Source organism: Ixodes scapularis, unplaced genomic scaffold (genome assembly GCF_016920785.2).
Source record: "Ixodes scapularis isolate PalLabHiFi unplaced genomic scaffold, ASM1692078v2 PGA_scaffold2__306_contigs__length_199485367, whole genome shotgun sequence".
Classification (NCBI taxonomy): Eukaryota; Metazoa; Arthropoda; class Arachnida; order Ixodida; family Ixodidae; genus Ixodes; species Ixodes scapularis.
The window spans coordinates 34,251,769-34,275,021 of record NW_024609857.1 but is presented as its reverse complement, the minus strand read 5'-3'; the positions used below and the strand labels follow the sequence as shown (position 1 = coordinate 34,275,021).

General features: G+C 47.0%; 1 protein-coding gene across 1 annotated transcript; it reads left to right on the top strand.

The window, feature by feature from the left end:
* Positions 1–267: 267 nt before the first annotated feature.
* Positions 268–23,253, top strand: LOC8053601 (ganglioside-induced differentiation-associated protein 2). Its single transcript, XM_029989972.4, has 9 exons — positions 268–820; positions 884–1,026; positions 1,860–2,102; positions 7,841–8,074; positions 10,688–10,841; positions 13,187–13,334; positions 15,046–15,240; positions 20,941–21,084; positions 23,107–23,253. The coding sequence occupies exons 1-9, from the start codon at positions 639–641 to the stop codon at positions 23,152–23,154; spliced, it is 1,491 nt and encodes a 496-aa protein (XP_029845832.3). The 5' UTR covers positions 268–638; the 3' UTR covers positions 23,155–23,253.

Below are 23,253 nucleotides of genomic sequence, written 5' to 3'. Positions count from 1 at the left end.
TTGGCTTGGCTTCTGTATGGCTAGCTTGGTTTATTCTTGGCTACGACTCAATAATTGGCGTTGACCATCTGCTTAGCTTCATGGTTTTCGAGAAATAAACGCCTGATCTCGCCTCTTGTCGCTGTTTTATGCATCATTAGCAGTTTTACGCGATTTATTATGGTACGGCACTCGGCACGGTTTCAGCTTTATCGCTGCGTTGTGTATTTCTGACAGAGATTGGCTCCTCAATTGGCTCCGCTCAACACATCAGCGCCGCTGAGTTTAATAATCCAAATCCAAGTGTGATTTGGGATGGGAGGATCCAAAGGATCAGCTGAGAGGGGTATGCGCGCGCTGAATCTGCCAGGGAGGTGTGCCGTCAGTTAATCATCGCTGCCCGAGCATATTTCCCAACGCCGCGAATCACTCCCTGGTCTCACATTAGTGTGTGCTGCAACCACGCCGAGCCAGCTTCGCGCTCGTTTTGTCAGTCCCCGTTTCCGCTTCTCTTTTCTGCGTGTCAGTGTGTCTCTCGTCAAAAATCTGCATTTCCGTGCGTGTGTGTCTTCGCTTCTCGGCCAGCGGCTTGCTTGTGGTGTCCTCGTGTTGTCCTGGTGCCTCGATTGCCGTCGTTTGTTCCGAGCCGGGTCCGCACCATGGAGCCCCTGGGCTCCGTGCCGGACGTCGTGGACGTCGCGGTACTCAAGCGCTGGCACCAGATTGCTCCGCAGGAGCTGGGACTCGCCGGCGCCGAGGCCGGCGCCCAGTGCCCCGCGGACGTCCACGAGCGGACGCCCTTCCCGGTCAGTGAGGTGGTGAACCGAAAGGTGGCCCTGTGGTAAGCGTCGCCGCCCTTCCGCGCGCTTCCGAGTGTCAACGATGTCTGCCGGTGACCGCGTAGGGTGGGCGACCTGACGAGCCTCAACACGCACGCCATCGTCAACTCGACCAACGAGAATTTGACGGACAAGAGCCCGCTGAGCCAGAGGATCGTGGAGAGGGCCGGCGAGCAGCTCAGGCGGGACATGCTCAACGAAATCCGCAGTGAGTGCACGGACGAGGCGACGTCGGCGGTTGGGTTGGGGACAAATGTTCGTACTGGTGGCGAGCGTGCTTCGTTGCGGACGTTATTGATGGCTGATGGGATTTGTGAGAGGGGAAGGCAAAGCGCCTTTTTTAAAGCAGCAACTGCAGCCTCAGTCTAAGTGTGTGATATCTGAATGGCCAAAGGTCTTAATTCTCCACAAAAAAGGTGGAAAATATTGCTCTAGGTATATGTGCCTTTTGAATTACGTTATATCTTTCAATTATTTCGCTTGTGGAATGAACTTGACAGTGTTCCAGCCAAGCACATTGTCCAAAAATCACTTGCACGTTGCAGCTGTACACTGGTCGTCCAATCCGAAATGCTTACTTTTCAGCAAACAATGTGGCATGAGAATTACCCGATTTTTGTAGACATGGTTTAGTTTGTATCCATCCAATCATTCCTTTTTTTCCTCCGTAAAGCTAATGTACTAACATTGGGTATGTAGGCTGGGGCTCGATGCTGCAAACAGTGCAAAGCGTGACGGAGCAAAAGAAATGTAGGAACACCATACGCAGAATCTTCCAACACTATTGGCCAACGTTTTCTATACCCGCGCACGGTATCAAGACATGTAAAGGAAATGCAGTGTTCATCTCTCCCTGCACTCACAGACCATTTCAATGATTGTCTTCTGCATGCTGCCATCTTTGCCCACCGGGCTGTGACACGTGTTGAAAGCGTGTGCAGTTTCTCCCTTCTGCAAAATGTTAGATTCTTGCATCCACAGACCAGTGACTCGGCATTTTTCACCCAGCTAATAGGCACCGATCTTTTCTGCCCTGCGCAGCATGTCGCACGGGCGAGGCGAAGCTGAGCAAGGGCTACAATTTGCCTGCCCGATTTGTGATCCACACGGTGGGGCCCAAGTACAACGCCAAGTTCCGGACGGCGGCCGAGAGCGCTCTTCACTCGAGCTACTGGCGGGTGCTCCAGATGTTGCCGGAACACGGCCTGGCCACCCTCGGACTCTGCCCCATCCACTCGGCTCGCAGGGGCTACCCGCTCCAGGACGGAGCTCACCTGGCCTTGCGTGAGTGGCCGCTCCTCGCTTGACATGCACGGAGGAGCTGAACCCTCGCCACTCATTAACGGTTTCTGCCTCCCTGACTGGAGTGTTTACTCGATTTCACCTTACAATGTACCGACCCAGACACCACAAGCTACTGCAGGCGGTCTATAGCTGGAAGCGAGTTAAATAACCTTCCAGTTCAGTCATAGTTTTTTTGTTCTGTTTTTAGGCTAAGTGGCAGAAGGTGCCACCCATCTTATAAGGTACACCCGTTGACATCCATCCATCTATCCATCTGGGTGGAGCAATGCGCAGAATGCAAAGTCGCGTGGTATGCATTGAGTACTGGACTGAGTAAGATGGCACGAAACACGTTGCAGTACGTCGTAAGGTGAAACGGAATATATTGGAAGGTGCAAGAGGGATATGGCTGAACCCTTTTAATCGGGTGGTAGCTTGCATCACTTAGCCATCAAGGACTAACCGCCGTATTCAGAAACCTCACTCAAACTACACTCGAACTGAAGGGCCTCTCCACTTCCTCGAGGAAGTGGAGGGGCCCTTAAGTTTGAGTGAGGTTTCTGAATTCGGCGGTAAGCCCCGAAGAGCACCCTCAGTACACTTTGGATCAAGCAGTTTTTCAGAGCTGTGTGTTTGTACCTGTGTCTATTCCAGCATTGCACATTAGGCTAGTCAAAGTGTATGGCAGTCAGGGCTGGCTCTAGAGGTGGGCGACCTAAGCGGTCGCCTAGGGCGCCAAGGGGCACATAAAAAAGTGGGAGGAGGAGGAGGAGGAGGAGGAGATTAAGGCGCTGCCGCCGCCACGGCTGGAGTTCGCTCAGGGCGTTTGATGGTGTAGGGCCGGCCCTGATGGCAGTGCTTGCAGTTGGGTGTAGAGGGTTGTTAATAGTAGAATGCACAGAGAACCTAGGACTGGCTTATTGAGTAAGACGAACCTGGGGACTGGTCTCTATGTTTATCTTGCTTGCTTCTGTGGTTTTGATTGATTCTGTTGTTTCGTTTGTTCAGTTGAGGTACTTCCGCAGAGAGATGCACATTGGGCACGTGACATCACTTTCAAAGCTATGAACTTTGAATCTCCCCACAATATTGCATACTCGCATATATGTATATATATGGGCGTTTTAATTTGGATTCAGACGACGAGGTGCAGTCATATTTTTTATTTTGCTTCAAGCTTTTTTTTTACGTGCCACATGTTCCAAGAAAAACAATCCTTATTATTTTAATGTCCTGACATGTCTAGTTTCTGAGAAAAAAAAAAAAAAAAATCTCAAAGAAGCAGGAAAGATTGCCGAGGTTTTGACGATTGACGTATGTGGCGTTTTTGAATCACTCTCAATCTCAAAGTATTCAAAAGAGAGCTTCTATATTTTTTTCATTGTGATATAAATGCAAGTAGGTAAAACAACATTATAACTACTATTTATTATTCGTCGCTGCAATCTTTGTAAAAATCCCCTAACATGCCTCCGCAAACAGCTGTGACCTAAATCGCGGATCATTTTTTTAAGTCGAAAACGTTTAGTATCGCTTTTAAAATAATACCGCGTGTAGAACCTTTCATTGCCTTCCATATTATGCAAAGTTTGTGTCTTAATCGTGTACGAGTACTAAGAAATAATTTATGAAATAGAGAAGGTTTTCACTTTTTGTTCATTTTCAGCACGCTGTATAAAAAAAAATTTTTATTATTTTATTTTTTTCGCGTTGCATTCTCTACACACCCTTCGTTTAGCCAGCATACATTCTGTTAGAGGTATATGTACTAGTTTTGAGGCTTAAGCCTCTAAATATGCTAAAAAAGAGCAGATTTCGATGGTGCGTTTATCGGTTATAGCTGTATAGGTTATTCTTTATTATAAGAATCTAAGGGACGTTTAATAGATAATCATATAAAAGACATTGATGTCGTTAGGCGTGTAATATCAAGTTTGCAATTCCAAACATGTAAACACTGTAAAATCGCAACTGCCGAAAGCGGTTTTCAGACAATTTCCGCCAGTGCCATGATTGGAGAGGCCTCAAGCCTAAACCCTATGTGCTACATAATCTATACTATGTTAGAAATGTCAAAGTATAATATTGTAAAACATTAGAGTAAAATACACTTCCTATTGGAAGCCTAAATGTAAAATTTTATATTTTTATTGCGAAATTCATGTTGACAACACAACAGAATAATTTGTATTTATTTTAGTCACTCTTTATTTTTTTTACATTTTTATTTTAATTTGCAAACAACTGGTGGTTTGTTTTTAAAAATTAAAAATGTTTCTTTTTTATACAATGCGTTGAAATTGAACTATCGTAATATACCGGGAAAGCGCCCACTCAAAATTTAGAGATAATCGCGAAAAAATAGGGGATGGGCACTTGTCCGGTCATCAGTTTTACATATAAATGTACTGTGCATATTTTCTCAGATCTTAGAAATTTGGATATGGGCGCTTAATGTGGAATGGGCGGATGCGCAGTATTCTACGGTAAGTGAAAATCTTCTCTGTTTCACATTTTATTTCTGAGTACTCGTACATGATTAAAACACAAACTTTGCATAATGTGGACGGCAATGAAAGGTTGTACACGTGGTATTATTCAGGGATGGGCAAAATACATGCAAATATGTATCGAAATACAAATACAAAATACTTCTTCAAAAACGTATTTAATTACAAATCTAATTACATTTTCAAAACAGCATTTAAGTACAAGATACAAATACACCCAAATGTATTTGATCTCCTTCAAATACTTTTCCAAATACATTCCTCAAAGTTTGCTTCAGCGATTTCAGGGCACCTGCAGCGGGTTTCTGGGTATCTCATTTTAATTTTGCATCGCACACTCGCGAGTTAGTGTGCGAGGTCCTATAGTAACGTAATATAAATATAATCACAAAAAAAATGTAATCAGCCTGGACGTAATAGGTGAAAAAAGCACAAAGCTTCAAGCAGCTTTTTTTTTTTTTTTGTCGATTACATTTTAGTATAGACCAACAAAGAACCGAGACGACCAAGACGCGGAGCACTAGCTAGAGAATTTTTTATTGTTGCAACTCGCACGAGTTACGAAAATCTGGACGTCCCGCGCATTTAGAATGTTCCAGGCAAAAAGATGGATGGAAATCAGGCTGGAAAGCATCACAAGTTGTCACAGGCACTTATTTAGCCAGTCTGCCTGTGAACGTCGATTTCGTCCCTATTCTTGCCCTGGACTAGCACCGTAATCACAATGTCACTAAACGCTTATGCTTGATTGAGAGACACTGCATTCAGTGCAGAACGTAGTTTTCTTCCTGCTCTGGACAGTGACAATAAATTTGAAGGATGTATTTTCGACCACAAAATTGTATTTAATTACAATTGTATTTGAAATACCCACGTTTTAGTATTTAAATACAGACGTCAAATACATTACCCAATTTGTAATTAAATACAAATGCAAAATACACAAAGTATTTGAAATACGTATTTCAAATACTTGTATTTGAAATACTGCCCATCCCTGGTATTATTTTAAAAGCAATACTAAATATTCTCGTCTAAAGAAACAAAAAATCCGCAGTTTAGGTCACAGTTGTTTGCGGAGGCATGTTTGGGGATTTTCACAAAAATTGGAGCGACGAATAATAGATAGTAGTTGAAATTTCGTTTTACCTACTTGCATATATATCACAATAAAAAAAAAAATATAGAAGCTCTCTTTTGAATACATTGAGATTGAGAGTGATTCAAAAACGCCACACACGACAATTGTCGAAACCTCGTTGTTCTTTGCTGCTTTTGTCAGATTGTTTTTCTCGGAAATATGTCAGGACATTAAAATAAAAAGGATTGTTCTTCTTGGAACATGCACCACGAAATATAAAAATTTGAAGCAAAATAAAAAATATGACTGCACCTCGTTGCCTGATTCCAAATGAAACTGCGCAATATATATATATATATATATCAGTGTGTCGAACCGAAAAAAATACGGGTTCGGTTACGGTTCAGGTTCAGGTTCAGGTAAATTTATTTTGTTCCGGTTCAGCTCCGGTTCGATTGATTCGATTTGCGAACCGGTTCGGGGCGCTGAACCGGTTCGGAAATTATAAATGACAAATTACAACATCAAAATTAATTACAAATAAAACATCTGAAATCAGCACATACGAAACGGGATACATCGCAGTGTAAGGCTCAGGGATTTCTACCAGGAATGGTTTCTTTATGTGCACTCAAAGGTTACCTCACCGACGTTTACGCATTCAGACTTCATCTAATTGGGTCGGACGCAGTAGCTGTAAAATCCGCGACCTCCTTACAAACCCACTTACAAGTAGAACTCGCTAACTATCCCGCCACCTCGGCGTGTAAGCAATTGAAGGAACAGTGGCGACAAAATGCAGCTTTCTTTATTTGAACTAGCCTTCGGTAACTCAAATTAGACCCTTAAAGAAGTTTTTATTAAACAAGATACGGAATACGAAAAACACTTCACCGAACGCAACGCCAGAAGGACGTAATAGGATAAATATTAAAATAGAAGAGTTCGCTGTCTCACAAATATGTTAGCTTCTAAGTGCCTATACGAAACCGGATGCATTATTATCAGACTCCACAGCCTTTTCTTTTCTCCTTCCGATGAAAGCAAGCTTCAAGAACTCGCGCGTTCTAGAAACGTGTTATGAAATGAGTACACAGCAGCATTTAGGATTTACGGGATTGTAAAAAAATGAAATCCCGTGACGCAATTTTGTTTTGTTTTTTTTGCACAGCTTTTTAATTCTCTTTTTTCCGTGCAAGCCGCGACCAGCGCAATACTGGTTCCTATGTCAAGATTCATGGATGCAGCGTTTATATTCCTAAGACTGAGTGGAGAAGAAAAATATGTAAGCGAGGTCTGTGTCAGTTGACGGCACTTAAAAAACAAATGGCATTGATAGCACATTCATTGTCAACAGCGCGTGGCCGAACCGTTTTGACATGAGCCGGTAACCGTTATTTTTTTTCCGGTTCAGTTCCGGTTCGGGTTTATCGCGATAACAATATAACGGTTCGGGTTCGGGTTCAGTTCCGGAAAAAATACCAGTTCGGTTCCGGTTTTCGGTTCGGTTCGGTTCCGGTTCGACACCCTGATATATATATATATATATATATATTTATAGCACTTACATAAAAGCAGAGTCACTTTTTGTTGACTTGTTATCTATGCTTGCACATGTTTGAAGGACCTTGGGTTCCGGTGTTTTAACAATTTGGGGAAGGGGGCTGGGGACTCAGAGAAGAGATGTAGCATCACATCACGGACAGGGCACACTACATCTAAGACAACGTGAGATGCTGAGCAGTGTGCTTTGATGGGCTGAGATGCTGACTTTGCATGACCTGCTCACGTGGCCACGTCATATGACCATGGAGCTCCTGTGAAGAGATGCTTTGTTTACATGAGTCTTGCACCAGCCTAAGCATTTTCTATAATGTTTCTTTGCCACTTGGTTTTTGCATGTTCACGAAACGGAGATTCGACGTCCATATTTGCAGTTGCAGATACTGCGGCCCAAATTGTCGGCTCTATTTCATTATGGAAGTGAATGCCATACCATGCTAACAGACCGTGTAGAGTGGTTCTTCTCTGGTGCCATCGTGCCTTTTCCATCGAGCGACGGCCCGAGAACTCCGACACTCTTTGAACACCTGACTCCAACCGATCTTGGAAGACCCCTCCAGTGCCGGCTGTACGGTCTCTTGCAGGGACCCTGCGTCGGTTCCTGGAGCTGCATGGCGACTGCGTGGAGCTGGTGGTGCTGGTGATGGAGGGCACCGAGCTGGGCATGTACGAGCAGCTACTGCCGCTCTACTTCCCCCGCACCCAGTGGGAGGAACACATGGCCCAGAGGGCGCTGCCAGAGGATGTGGGGGGTCCCAACGGGGAGCCCCTGCTGCCAGAGCGCATCATTCGCATCGTGGACAAGCCCTTTGGAGGAGGCGAGTCCGCCTCGCTTTTCCCTCTTGGGGCCTTGAAACTAATCAGAGGTGTTCAAATATAAAATTTATAAAAATATAAATATAAAAGATTTCTTAGGGCGCCATTAACGTTGTGGATGGGTCCTTAAGAGTCTCTCTTTCATGGTCTTGAAAACTGGAAATGTGGGAATATCAACGTTGTGAATTGTATACCAATATTAAAAATTACTAAATCAAATTGAAATGTTTTTCAATATGAGTATTCAACACTCATTGTGAATCGAGCTAAGATAACTTAAAAAAAAAAAAAAAATGTTATGGCTGGGAATATTTTTAAGATAGCATATCTATGAAAAGGAACAGCTTTGTTATGTAAGAAACATTTCACATACTTTTATGAAAAAAAAAACAATGTGGAAAGCAAAGCAATGACTGCCGTATTTGTTTAAATGTAGCCCAAGGTTTTCTTTTCTGGCAGAGTCTTTTAAAGTGGCCCTGCAATCATATTTAAGCGTCTACCTCTTTTGCGGTTTCCACGTCTCTTGGGGTTCGGGCAAGCCAGCGGGCACGGAGAGAGTAACTAAATATCAGTGAGTCATAGTTTAACCGGACGACGCGGAAACCTCCTCCACCTACGAGGGCGACCCGCGTTGCCGAAAGCGCGCAAAATATGACTTCTTTGGTCCTGGGCTTACTACTGGTCAGAGTCGCTAAAAGCTTTGTTTTTAGTCGAGATACAAAATATAAATGTCGCGAACCGTTTCAATTATGTATAAAAGTAGTTTTTGTTCAGTATTTTAGATCAGAAAAGAAACAAATGCAGTTTATAAAGTATGGAAACAAAAAAAGACTCGTCGACAAACCCGCCACCAAACGGCGGAAAAAACGGCGCATACTAGAAAGGGCTAGTGGGATGAGGTGCCAACGAACGGCGAGCATAGAAAGGTCCCGGACGTATGCGGCGGCGCTGCGGTCGTATACCGGATCGAGGATCCGACCGGTTCCGAGCGTTCCAAAGGCTTTCGGCGCAGGCTTGGCTGGCGATTTTGCCATTTGGCGGTATGGCAGCGCGAAGTGGCTCCCATTCTGAACTGATCTATGCCCCGTGTTTGCTGTCGTTTGTGGCCAATGAAGTGTTATGCCGAATTAGTCTTCAATCGCGCAGCACAAGCAATGCGAGCCGCCCTGGCCGCCCGCTTCATACAGCCTATCCAACACGTGCTTTTGTGGCGCCCTCTCGAGCCGTCGACACGGAAAAGCGGCAGCCGTGAGCGCTCTATGAGCTCCCTACTCCTCCTCTAGTTCACGGCCACTCAAGCCAGGACCTACGACGTTATGAAGGAGGTTATTTTTTGCTTGTTTTTGTAATTCTAATTTGCTTATAACTTTTAAAATAAAGCGAGATTTGAGAAAAAAAAAGTTTCTTTAAGTTACTACATTCAGTGCGCTTAGGTTCGGTGCCAATTAAAAACCAGTCAAAAAGTGGTTGCAGTGCAGCCGACCCTACAAACCGATCGGACCAATCATACGGTGTCAAAAACTTACCATCATGGCGTTCGTCATGGTTCTGCACGTGTTCCGTCATCGCTGAATTAATCATAGAAAGAAAAGTCCTATACTCTGTTTCATACTTAGTGTGCAACGCTGTCAAAGCTACTGGCGCGAGCATGGGGCTTGATCTCGTTGACCATTTGCACGTGTTCTCGCGCAAACAAAACCATAGATGAAACCACGCGCTCGCGCCAGTAGCTTTGACAGCGTTGCACGCTAAGTATGAAACAGAGTATAGTGACTTGCGCTTTGAACGCAGTGCAAATTAAAAACCAGTCAAAAAGTTGTTGCAGGGCCCCTTTAAACTTGGGGATGAAGGTCTACTAGCTATTGGTTAGGTGTAAAATTTCAGAGATCATTGTGCCAGCTTAGATGCCCCAACATGTCAACCGTTTCTCCTAACATGCTGGTGCAAAATGGCGAAGCCTGACGTGCAAGCACCGGTGCGACGCAGTGAAGCTTGACACCATAGCGCTGGTGTGAAGCAGTGAAGCTTGATGCGAGGAATCTGCGAATTCTAGAAACATTATTTCTGATTTTCTAATATAAAAAAAATAAAGCTCAAATAATTTGAGCAAGGAAGGTGTGCTGCAAATTGAATCGAATAGCAAACACTCTTTACGACTTACTTAAAATTAAAAATATTTGCAAACCACTAAAAAAAGATCTGAGCTTTTCTTTCTTTTTTTTTTTAGTTTGTATTGTGTTTACAGTGCCAGCATCTATATCTACTACCAAGAGGTTTCACCAGATAAAAATGCTTGAAGGGAGTTTCTTTTTCTTGTCGTGTGTAGGGCTGCCATCGTCTCTAAGGTCATTGTAAGTCTCCGACGTCACTACAGCAGCCCCGAGCACGAGAGGAGCTTTCTCGTATTGGGGACAACACGTCCAGGAAATATGTTAAGAATGCCTTTATCCCAATTTTTCGGCTTTCTCATTGCTTTATGATTCTTCTTAAAGCTGCTGCATTGCTTGTCAGGGTGTCTACCATGGGAATCTTCCTCACTCGGGCCTTCCTGGCGAGTGGCATCAGAGCAGAGGGCAGTGCCCCCTTTCATTTCACCGTCTTCTCAATACTCGCAGGTGTGGTAGGTGAGGAGGCTGAGCACGGGTCCCACATGGAAGGCTCGGTGGTGGTGGGACGCACCGCCTTTGCCCGCATGCAGGGGGACGTGGACAGGCACGGGGCTCGGCCCCCCGCAGACGCCCTCACGATGGAACTGCAGCGCGCCCACAGGTATCTGGGTCTCCCGCTCAAGACACTCTCGCGTGGTCATTTTAGAGCGCAGCTCTTAGGGGCCCGTTCCCGGCTTGAGCGGCGTCGCCGTCGGCGTAACCAAGGTCATCCCAAGGTCACTTGACCCCCAAGGTCATCCCAAGGTCACGTGACCCCACGGTCACGTGACCCCTCCCCAAGGGTCACGTGATCCCAAGGTCACGTGACACCCAAGGTCACGTGGCTCACCGAGTCACGTGACCCCCGGGGTCACGTGACCCCCCCCCCCCCCCCCCCCCCGATGACGTCATCAGTGACGTCACTGATGACGTCACCGGCATCCGCATCGTCAGCGTCATCATCACTGATGACGTCATCAGTGACGTCACTGATGACGTCACCGGCATCCGCATCGTCATCGTCATCATCACAGATGACGTCACCGGCATCCGCATCGTCATTGTCATCATCACTGATGACGTCATCAGTGACGTCACTGATGACGTCACCAGCATCCACATCGTCGTCATCATCACTCATGATGTCACCGGCATCCTCATCGTCATCGTCATCATCGCTGATGACGTCACCGGCATCCGCATCGTCATCGTCATCATCACTGATGACGTTACCGGCATCCGCATCGTCATTGTCATCATCACTGATGACGTCACCGGCATCCGCATCGTCATCGTCATCATCACTCATGATGTCACCGGCATCCGCATCGTCATCGTCATCATCGCTGATGACGTCATCAGTGACGTCACTGATGACGTCACCGGCATCCGCATCGTCATCGTCATCATCACTGATGACGTCACCGGCATCCGCATCGTCATCGTCATCATCACTGATGACGTCACCGGCATCCGCATCGTCATTGTCATCATCACTGATGACGTCATCAGTGACGTCACTGATGACGTCATCGGTATCCGCATCGTCATCGTCATCGTCACGTGACCCCCTTGGTCACGTGACCCCCACCCAAGGTCACTTAACCCCCCCCAGTACCCTTCCCTCCTCCTCCTCAAGAGCTGCGCTCTAATTCGGCGTTACAGGGAGTTGTAAACGGCTTTCACTTTTTTCCGTCTCCTAATTTGAGATGAGATTCTGTAACGCTCGAGTGGTACCTTCTTGGGCTAGGAACGTGTCCCGTATGCTTACCTCACATACCATCATCACTGCAGTTGTACGAATCGGTGGTTTGGTAGAGAGGCGAACAAAGGTTTGTACGAAATTATCCTTGGCGTGGAGGGTTCATCGTATTAGAGATCCAAGACCCGGTGTTTAAAAGAGTCGATTAGAGAGTTTAAAGAATGTATGGTTGCTGGACCCATCTGGCAGGTGAGAATACATTTCTTTCAGACTTCAAAACTGGCAGCAGTATTGGCCATTAAAACTTGTTTTCCTCTCAGCATGATTTAGAATCCTTGGACACAAACAGAGAAGTCGTACCCCACGGGGGGTACGACTTCTGTGAAAACCTGTGAAAACAGGTGTTTGGTGGGTGGTGCCACCAAACACCTGCTTTTAAAGCTGACATGGTCATTAGAGTGATCAGACCCTTTTAACTTCACGACTAAACATCTTTGCAAGACATAAACTGTGTTAATTTTGAGGAAAGAAATGTTGAAAGATGTTGAGGGGCCATTTATTCGCTTTGGAGGTTATTCATGAATTATACTACAGAATTGTACAATTCTTCTCTCATTGTGTAAAGAGAAATTGGGTGCCATTGAACACTACATAAATGGGACACATTGTTACTTGTGGCTTTTGAGGATCAAAAAGGGGCCAACTGAACTTACTGGCAAACTAGGTTATAAATTGTGCAATTTCATTCACTGTAAATATGGTTTAATTCAGCACAGTGGCATTTCGGTATCTGGAGACAAATCTAGCTTCCTGAACTCGACGCTCAAACTTTCTACGGAAATATGTGAAAGTGCTCCTTTCAAAATGGGTCTCACTTGCAAAGTGTCGTCAGCAACAAATAATAAACTTACCTAAAATGGAAAAAAAAAAGAGAAGCAAGACAATCCATTTTTCTATTTTCACCACACAAGGTTGGAGAACTAACTCCGTGTTGAAAGATTAAGACAAGCTGTCTGGCTTTTTTTGCGTTTAGTAGTTTCTTTCAGTTCAGGTCAGTTACCACCAATGCACTCATTCTAGTAACTAAGGTGGGGTGAATGCGAGCATGCTGGTGTACGTCGGACAAAACTGAAATGTGTCGGGACCAAGAATATGACCAAACCAGACTGTGCAGGCCTGAGGACTCAACCCTTGAGCCTTGTGTATGATATTGGGCTGATTTGGCTGTTCATTACTAGTGAAGGTGAAGAAAGGCAACCTTGCAGGTATGAACGCCTCTTGCGAAGAGCGAGGATGGAGGACCTGCGAGCAGTGCGAGAGGCCCGCTTTCTCTACGAGGGAGGCCGGGATCGCAAGGGTCGTCCCGTCTTTGTCTTTGTGGGACGACGCTTCAGGGCATTGGACCCCGAAAAGGTGAACCTTTGGCTGCAGGCAGAAGGAAAGATTGGCAGTCAGCTTTGACTGGAGACCGAGCTACAGTGCAGTTGATGCAGTGCCACTTACAGACCGCAGAAGCATTTATACAGTCGGGGTTTAGCCTGGCTTCCTATAAACTTGTAATTTGTTCTGTTGTCTTTCATGTTGGCCAGTGCAGTGCAGTTGCTAACTTCAGATCTTGTACCTTTGTGACAACTATACGCAGCTTGTGTAATGAAGAGAAGATATGCAAGACAGTGTGCTTCTGTCTTTTCTCTTCTGTAGCTTGTTTTGTGTCACAGTATCTGCTACTAGCTTTTGATTTGCCTCTTCCTGCCGGACTTTGTAGAACAGAAGCACCTTCGACAGCTGCGACCTTACACTCGTAACGTTTAATGGCTGCTTGGTTCCAACACTACAGTTGAATTTGTGCATGAGAGAGGTCTCGCAGGGTCGTAGAGCACTTTGACCTAGACCTGCTTCGGTCCAATGTGAAATTCACTCATTGGTTGCTTGTGGTCATATTGATGCCACTGACCCAGCCTAGAGCCACTAAATGAGCTATGCTTAGAGTATCAGCACTCTGTTCCCCGATATTGTTGTGGGCGCCGCCATCTTGGTGCTTGTGCAGAGCAGATGCAACTGCTGATTGTCATGATTCAAAAGTGTGACTTCCTGTGCATTAGATTCAGTGTTAGGAAGCACATGTAACATTGCTTTGCTCTAAACATTTCTGGAGGACAGAAAAGCATTTCCTGTGATTTCGGATAAAGCTTCAGATAACTAACAACCATGATATTGAGCCACAAGATGGCCAAGTGTCATCACTCTGAAGTGTAGCTTATTTATTGACATTAATGCAGCCTAGCTGAAACTTCTGAAAATGGACAGTATATGTAGTGCTCTTTTATATCGGACTTCAATGCCAATGTAGATACTTTTCTTTAAAGTGTCCCGAAGCAAATGGAATTCTGCTCCCATTTAAAATATGCTGCTCTCTAACCTTAGACCTTTTCTAGTTTTTGAGAGTGAATGTGAGTATGCCCACACTTACAAAATGCATAGAGGTATTTATTTGCCTCTGTGAAGAGTTTGCACTATAGGCCTCCTGTGCTGAAGCTTTGAACAAACCGTAGCGCCCTCATTTTGGGTAGTACAAGCTCACCTGATTGAGCCTCGCACTACTTATGGCACATTGGTTGAGCTTTTATAATTCTGTGTGATGCTGAAGAACGAAAAAGCACCTTTGGATGCCAGAAATGGGCCTGACTCAACGTTGCAAGAAAATCGAAAATGCCAAATTCATGACACCACCGCTAGGGCACGCGTCTCTTATCTCTGGGTGGTGACGTCAGAACACCTGTGTCGCGACGCTTTCATTTTGTTTTCCTTTTCATGTCTACTTTGGAACGCATGAAACGGCATCTCTTGGCTCGCTCTTAGTGTCTTAGCTTTGACGGCGTTCGAATTTTTGTTGTTTCTTTGTATTTGCATCGCGATCTCGCACTTCGCACCAGAGCATGCACGCTTCTGCATGCGTGACAGTTTGAGACGCTAGAATTTGTACTACCCAAAACAAGTCCTAACAAGTCGCTTTTCGCAGCACCCCCTGGGCAACGCAGGAGGCCTATTGGGTGCAAGTGGCAGCTCCATATCCTGCGAGCTTTGGGTGACTCTGGGTTTCATTTGCGTCTTTCTTCGTCTGCAGGTGCTTCTGCAGCTGTTGCTGGCCCTGGACTCCGTGGCCCCGGTGCAGCCTTTCTCGGTGGTGTACCTGCACACCCTGGCGGAGGAGCCTCCGCAGCTGGGAGAGGTGCTCAGGGACGCCTTCGAGCTGCTGGAGCCCAAGCACAGGCAGAACCTGCACACACTCTACCTTGTACATCCAGGCTTTTGGACACGGGTGAGGGCCCACTGCGTGCAGCTAGGACAAACTAGGCTCACTACATAGGGAGTTTCACCGCATGGCCGAAACCAAGAAGCCACCCTTTTCAGCACAATGTAAGATTGAATATGGTGGTAAACCCTGGCAGTAGGGATGGCAAAGAGTTAAAACAGTAAGAGAGACAGGCGAGCTTGCCTGCAATTTAAGCATTTTAACCCCTTGCCTACTCATTTTTTTTCTTTAAAGATCGTACAGAAAGCTTTATTTAAATCAAGCAATTTGCGTCAAAATAAACAAAAATGTTTCCTTGGCTTTCAGGCGTAGTCTCGTGCTCTATACCAGGACTTCTGGTCTTGTCCTCTTCTTCAGTAGTTCTTCACGGTATGATAGCGCTGAAAACATTCAGGAACATGAAGAGCCACCTTGCATTGTCCACATTCCCATGTTGTTTCACTCCGTTTCTTGTTGGCTGTGCACACTTTGCACGCCCGCGTCGGGTTCTTCTTCTTCTCAGTGGGTGCGATGTGTTGCACAAAGTGACCCCAACACTTTGCTTGTAAGCGAAGCGGAGTGTCGCCGTTGGATGGCCTTCCGCGAGTTTTATAGTCCGGAAGTTTCACACTCTCCAGAATTTCTTCAGCAAGATCCAGGCGGAAGTCAACAAAGTTCTTTGTTCTGCAGTCTCAACTCAACTTCTTGTAGATTACATACGAGTTGAATACAGCAATATCCATCACATAAAAAAAGATTTTCTGGTAGCCTTTGACCAATTTGCGCATCAGCGGAAAGCAAGCCACCATTTGATCTTGCTTGTCGACGCCGCCCATTCCTATGTTGTAGTCGAGAACACACCTTGGCTTGATGACGTCTTCGGCATCGCTTTGTCCCTTCCTCTTGATCCATCTTTTCTTCCCTGTTGCGGTCATGTCGGAGTTAGAATGCATTGTGGACAAGATGTAGACATCCTTTCTGTCGTGCCATTTTACTGCTAGTATGCCGTGACTAGACCTGGACTCGACTTCTCCTTTTTTGAGTTTCTTTGCCACCAGGTCCTTTGGCATGTTTGCCCTGTTTGGTCTAACAGTTCCTACAGCATGAGTTTTGCCTTCCTTGAGCTTGAGGAACAAATTTGGAGATGTGTACCAATTGTCAAGGTATAATATGTAGCCCTTCTCCAGCAGCGGCTTTCCAAGTTCAAGGACCACGCTTTCACTTGCGCAGGTAGTTTTGTCTCTTCCTTCATCTTTCCCAGTGTAGATCTTGAATGCAGAACAATATCCCGAGGACGACTCACACAGCTTGTAGAATTTTATTCCAAATCGAGCTCGCTTGCTGGGATTGAACTGCACGAAGCACAGGCGCCCTCGAAACTTCATCAAACTTTCGTCGATGGAAACCTTTTGGTCGAGTGTGTACACAGATGCAAACTTCTCGTTCATGTGCTCAAGCACAGGCTTCACCTTCCGGAGACGGTCACTCTTGTCGGCCGTTTCATTATCAACGAAGTGAAGAAATCGAGAGATTAGCAGAAACCTCACATAGGACATTGTTTTGCCGAAAATTGGGGTCTCCACTATGGACCTCTTGGACCAGTTCATTTTGACTGTGTGTTTTTTCACTTGCGTCATAATGATGCACAAGGCAAAGTATGCCTTTATCTCATCCGGAGTGGTGTCAAACCATTGCTCCTCATAGCATTTCTTGGGACGATCCTCGTCGCCCATCTCTTGTTCGGCGTAGCGATTTGTCTCAGCAGAGACAGACGCCCAAAAATCATGACTTGCAAACACGGAAAAGGTCGACAAGGCGCTTGTCTGCTCACCAAGACTGCGTTGAACCCTTGCTGACACACCTGGGGTTTCTCCAAAGGTGAACTGAGCAGGCTGGTTGTCCCTCTTCTCCCACTTCCACTGACGTGCAGACGCCGAAGTCGATGAAATGCTTCCAGGATTCGCATCGTTTTCAACACTTTTCTCACTGTCCGTTGAACTCTCATCGGATTCCGAGTAATCGGAAAGGCAGCAGGATTCGTCGTCAGAAATACTGGCGCATTCATCACTTTCAAAAAGAAGTCTTTGTATATCTTCGTCCGCCAAAGCAGACCTCCGCGCCGAAGACATGTTTTTGGCGCGCTTGCTTACAATAGCGCGCTTATTTTTTGTCAATGGAGCGCCCTCTCTCTGTCAAAAGGCAAAGCAAACAAGAAAAGAACCCAAGGTAAACAGGAGCAACAGGGGTAGTGCTGCCATCTGCCGCAGAGCTCGCAAAACAAGCTCTGAAACCGAAACACGAGTCACACTCGTGGTCGGGTTTTATGGTCCGTAAATAGCGGCACGAGTGACACTCGTTATTAGTAGGCAAGGGGTTAATGCGATAGCATTCTTTAGGTGCCCCCCGCCCATTTTCATCCCCGATTTCATAGACCTTTCTGGCCTCCCAATGCGCAATAGACCATTTCAGCTCACTGTACTTGCACCCCATTATGCTGCTCGTGTGTGGAACGGCAGTACGCACTCCTTCACATTCGCACCCTTTTCAAAGGGCCTGACAACCTCGATGTCGTCCTAGATGTTGTTCTAAAGGTTGTCCTAGGGGTTGTTCTTGAGATCACCCTAGACGTTGTCCTAGACATTGTCCTTGAGGTCACCCTAGAGGTCGACTCTAGATGATGTCTTTGACGTCGTTCTATAGTTCGTTTCAGCTTCGGTCCGAGCGCGGCCGATGTTATGAGCCGAAGGGCCTATCAAACAGCGAAAGAGGCACAACGTCATGGCATGCTCTCTGCAGTAGATAGGACCAGCCGGTATTCGCCGTATTTCTGTGCGTGCTCCTCCGCCGGCTAGTCCTATCAAGCCCAGAGAGCGCGCCATGACGCTGCGCTTTTTGCGGTGTTTGATTAGCCCTTCGGCTCATAACATCGGCCGCGCTCGGACCGAAGCTGAAACGAAGTATAGAGGTCGTCCTTGAGGCTACCCTAGAGGTTGTTCTAGACGTTGTCCGCTAGGACATCGTTCATGGCCTCATAACAAAAGGAGGGAAACATGATGAATGCTATCGCAATTCATAGACAGCCTACAATAGTGGTTTCTGTAGCCAATTTTTAAGCATTCTTTCACTATAGTGTGTTGTCATTTCAATGTGCTGTCGTTACAATAGCTGAGTTGGGTGACTCCATTTGTGTTGTGCTGTGCGGACGGGTATATTCAGTCCACTCTTAGCTATATCCGGCCTCAAGAGGGCGTCAGTGTCTGGGAGGATGGAACAGTCTGAAGGGAAAAGGAAACTGATTTTGGACCTGGAAAGAAAAAAAAAAGGACACTCATGCACACACTTGCTTCACTTCCATATCTTTATTTCTTCCTACTTTTAAATAAACTTGAAAAGTGTTGGCAGCATATATGATAGACTATAGTGTGGGCAGAATGCTCCAAAAGCGAAAGAAATCTTGGTGCGAGTGGCTATGGTGAGAGACAATTTTTGTTGGCTAACAATACAAATCGGATACATCTGCCTACCTAGTTCCTTATTATCTGTCCGTCTAGGTTTTAATTGTTTCCGATGGTTTCGCAGCCCCCTGCAGTTGTTTGCCGCTAACAGTGGTTCTGCCATTTTAGGTTCATGTCGAGGATTGCAGCTGTTACTTGTCGCCGTGTTCCGACTAACGGTCAAGAATCTGATTTCTCCGCTCGGTAGGGCAATATTTTTCCCGAGTAGAGGGGTTCCAATCGGATAAGCCAATTCAAATGCACTAGGCTTTGCCGCACTCAAGGCTAGCCAGTACGGTGCGGTGTGTCAAGACCAGCGGCATAGCCAGGAATATTTTTCGGGGAGGGCTGAGGTGGCTGGGACGTCCATGACTTGGGGTGTGGAGAGGGGGAGGGGGGGTCAAAATGCATGTGTGGTATATTATTCGCGACTCCAGCGACCTATAGGGGGCGCCACCACCAAACAAACATGGCGGCTGAGTCCAGGTCGCGTCGGCGACCTGGACTTTAACAGATTTTCTTTTGTTGAATGCCCAATTTTATAGGTATTTGAACTGAGACGGTTAAGTCTAGCTGGTGCACATAAACTTGCAAAGCATAGTTTTGTTTTCCCGGTGTTTTTTGTTCTTTTCATGTCAAACTTTCGTTTCGGGGATTTCGTTCAAAACCGAAACTATGGGCTCCGGAGAGACGGTAATATACTAATCAGTTTTGATCATCTAAGGAAAGCGGCGATGACTACAGAATTGTTCCACCGAGAGTTATTTGCAGTTAACTCGCATGCCTCGACCGTGCGACTTATCTGTCCGGGAAATCGAGCTTTTGTGCGTATCCGCGTTTAAGAAACAGCTCCAATCGTCTGCTCGGTCAACAACACAGCCTGCAGGAAAATTACGAAAATTAAGCAAGCGCTTCTTGAGCCAAGGATGTTAACCATGTTAACCCGCCGGCGCCCTATTAAGCAGCTGATACTCGTATTTCAATTCAGGTTTTAGTAGCAATCAAGAAGTCATTTTGACGAGCGGGTTATGTATTATATTACGTACTATGGGGGGGGGGGGGGGGGGGGGAGTCCCACTAAAGCGATATTAGTATATTCTTCGGGTTGAAATATGAGCTTAGTTGACTAGCTATTAGGTGAACTGCTGAATAAAAGTATATTTGACAAACAGAGAGATAGTACTAAAACGTAGCCAAATGGTTCTCTAGCCAGCAGCACGGAGACAAACTGAAGAGAGTCTTCATCGGAGATTCACGCAGAACCTCTCTGCATTGAACTTTGCTTCGAATCCTGAACGGAGAAAATGAGTATTTTTTGTGGCCGGTTAACCTGAGCAATGTAGACGTATATTGCTGCTGGCTTCGACGGGAGTATAATATAAATATTGGAGGCGCGATAGATGAAAATGCCGTCACAGCTTCTAACGTTGCGAGACTTGTCCGCCACCTTTTGGAAACAGAGAATTTCCCTCACTAATCATATGCAGCGAGCAGGTTGTCCTGAATCAAGTAATTGCGAAATCAGCCCAACTCTTTCAGTGTGGTCCAGAGGCTTTTTGGTTGAAAAGCAGCCAAGGTGAATAGCCAACGCATCGACCGGCGTGGGTGGCTCAAACTTGAAGCTAATTGAACACAACCAAACTCGAGAAAAACAGCTGTCAAACCTTCCCATTCACTTGACTGCAACATTGGTGTTCCCTCCAGTGAAATGCCTTGTCTGTCGTCCTCAGTCCACTGTTCTACATCCTTATAAAGAAACCACTTATCAGTTACCAAGCAGTCGTCATTTTGAATGTGATCAGAGACAGACAAGAAATCAAAACGTTTTTCCGTGATTCCTCCCCATCCAAGAAATCGAAAGCACGCGACCGTGTGTTGTGGAGTAAACGGGCTTTCAAACACTTGATGGGAGGAAACAATCTGCTGAGGCTTCACCTCACTAATGAACACTCAGGCAAACTTAAGAAATATTCGGACCTTTGTCAAATTACATTGCTCGCCACCGCGCCGACAACACGTGTCTGCGAAAGCCACCAAAGACACGGAGGGGCGCGGAGCGACCTGGTCCGGCTGGTTCCCGGTTTTCCCGCTTGGTGGCGTCCGTTTTGCTGGAGTCGCGAATAGGGTCGGCTGAATTTCAGGGGGGGGGGGGGGGGCTGAAGCCTCATAAGCCCCCCCCCCCCCCCTGGCTACGCCCCTGGTCAAGACAGCCGTCGTTCGCTCTCCCGTAAAGGTGGCGGCCTGGTGGTTCACCGCGTTCAAGGTGCCCGACATGCGCGGCAAGGTGAACATGGTGTCACGGCTGGACGAGCTCTTCCTGGACGTGGCCCCCGAGCAACTGGACCTGCCACGATTCGTGCTGGAACACGACCTCCTGGTAAGTCCGACACGCGACTCTACGACCGCCCAGTACGGCGCCCGGAGCCTGTCTTTGGCCGGCGCGTCAATCGTCCCGTGGTCCCAAAGGTCCAAAAAATTGCATTTCAGGAGCCGATGCGTCACGCTGTCAGACGTCGCAATCCCGGTGGTCGGTCTTAGAAATGCTGGCGAAAAAGGCGGGCAGACACGAGTGTCGCCGTTGTTGCGGCATCCCTTCTCGCATCTCGTTGTCTCTCTAGCTGCAGAGCAACGTAGAGCAGAACAGGTGACAGTACGGAGCTTCTTCAGCGTCGCGGGCGGAAATTGAGGGACCACTTTTGGGGACACGATAGAAACGCCGGTCGAATGCGCGCTCTGGGCACCGAGTCCTTGGAGTGCCTTGTTTTGGAGCTTCTACTTTGCTAGAAAAACTAACTGCCTCGTCGGCGGCTTGCATTCCCAGTGTCCAGAATTCATTTGCGCGCATTGGCTGCGGCGATGACGATCCCATGGATGGGTGGGAGCGACCAGAGAGCCGGTTGGGCTTTTGGAAGAGAGGTTACGATACGAGGCGTTCTCATGTGCCGTTCGGGCGTAGAATGATCTGTATAGTTAAACCAACGAACCGAGTGCTACGAAAGTTTTCACAAAGGTGTCTTTAGGTGGTTCATTCATCATGTACTCAAATTTTATGAGTGTAGGATCCAACAAAAAAAGAAACAAATAAAAAAATACATGTTTTTTTCTTATGCATGGGGAGGAGGACGGCAAAACTGCCTGGATGACGCCGCTACTCCCAGATGACAAAACGTATAGCAAAAACGTGAAGTCTTCTGTGAGACGGTTACCCAAGAGCAGATCCAACAGATCAGAGCGTATTTGGTACCGTCTGTGAGTAGCGGTGTCAGCCAGACAGTTCTTGCTGTTTTCTCCCCCGTGCATAGGAAAAAAACAATTTTTTTCGGGCTTAGTTTTTCTTTTATTGTTGAAACCAACTCATAACATTTTAGTATGATATAAGTGCACCACCTGAAGACACCTTTGTGAACAATTTCAGTGCACACCGTTTATCGGTTAATTTATACGACAACACCCCGTAGTTAAACGTGTCTCGAAGTTATCTCCCCAGTTGAATCACTCTAAAGGCTCTGTTATACTCCAACGTAACGCGCGCGCAAGCGAACGCTGGCCGAAGCCGGCTACGCCACGTCAGTCACGCCGCGCGCGTCAAAAATGCAACCTCTCTATACTCCGGTGGCCCTGGCGACTCCTACGGCGCGCGTCGGTGGGTCGCCAGCGCGGCGCATGCGCAGAATATGGCTACGAGGGCGCGCTTCCTGCGAAAGTGCGCCATTTCCGGTTCCTTTTCATCTCGAATAGCAGACGAGAATTCTCGCGCTTCTTGAGCGCCAAGTTCGAGCGATGGCGTGGACGTACCTTGCCCGACGAAAACTCGCGCTTGCACTGTTGGTGCACCGCCTGCGCCGCAAGCGTAGGCGGTCAATGTACATACGGTACATCTTTGACAAGCGCACGGTTTACGGTACTCAAGCTTCCTCGTGTCGTAGACACACGGGTGAGGACGAATTCCCTCTATGAGCTTCTCTACGACCGAGTCGGATTCTTCGAACATGGCGCGACACGCAGTAGTGCTCCCGTCGTCTGCTATTGCTCGTATTCGCCGCGCTTTCCGCGCGAGGGCTGCCGGGAGCCAGCGCGTGATGCATCCTGGTCCGGCGTCGCCGGCGCGGCCGGCGCGGAATACGGCATGCTCCATTTTGGCGTCGAGGCGGTCAGGCTGCGTCGAACGCCGCCGGTCGCGTCGGTTACGCCACGACGCCGGAGTATAGAGCGTCGGGTTTTCGCCGACGTGATGTCGCTGTGACGCGCTCACGCGCGCGCACGCGTTACGTCGGAGTATAACAGAGCCTTAAGTGGAGGCGTCGGAAATTTTCGCTGCCCCGGTAATGTTCAATGGCTCTAATCCCTATGAAGGGGCCTTTAAAGCGCGTCTGGCCTCTCTTTTTCTACGAACCTTCAGCTGCATGGATCTCGTCCACAAGGCCTGGCACAGGGTGCCCAACAGTAGCCAGGGACGGACCCGCCCTGCTCCGAGGACCGATTCACGGCGTGCCTTTCCCTTTTGTACATTTACCGAAACAAAATACAGCAGCTGGTACCAAAGCAA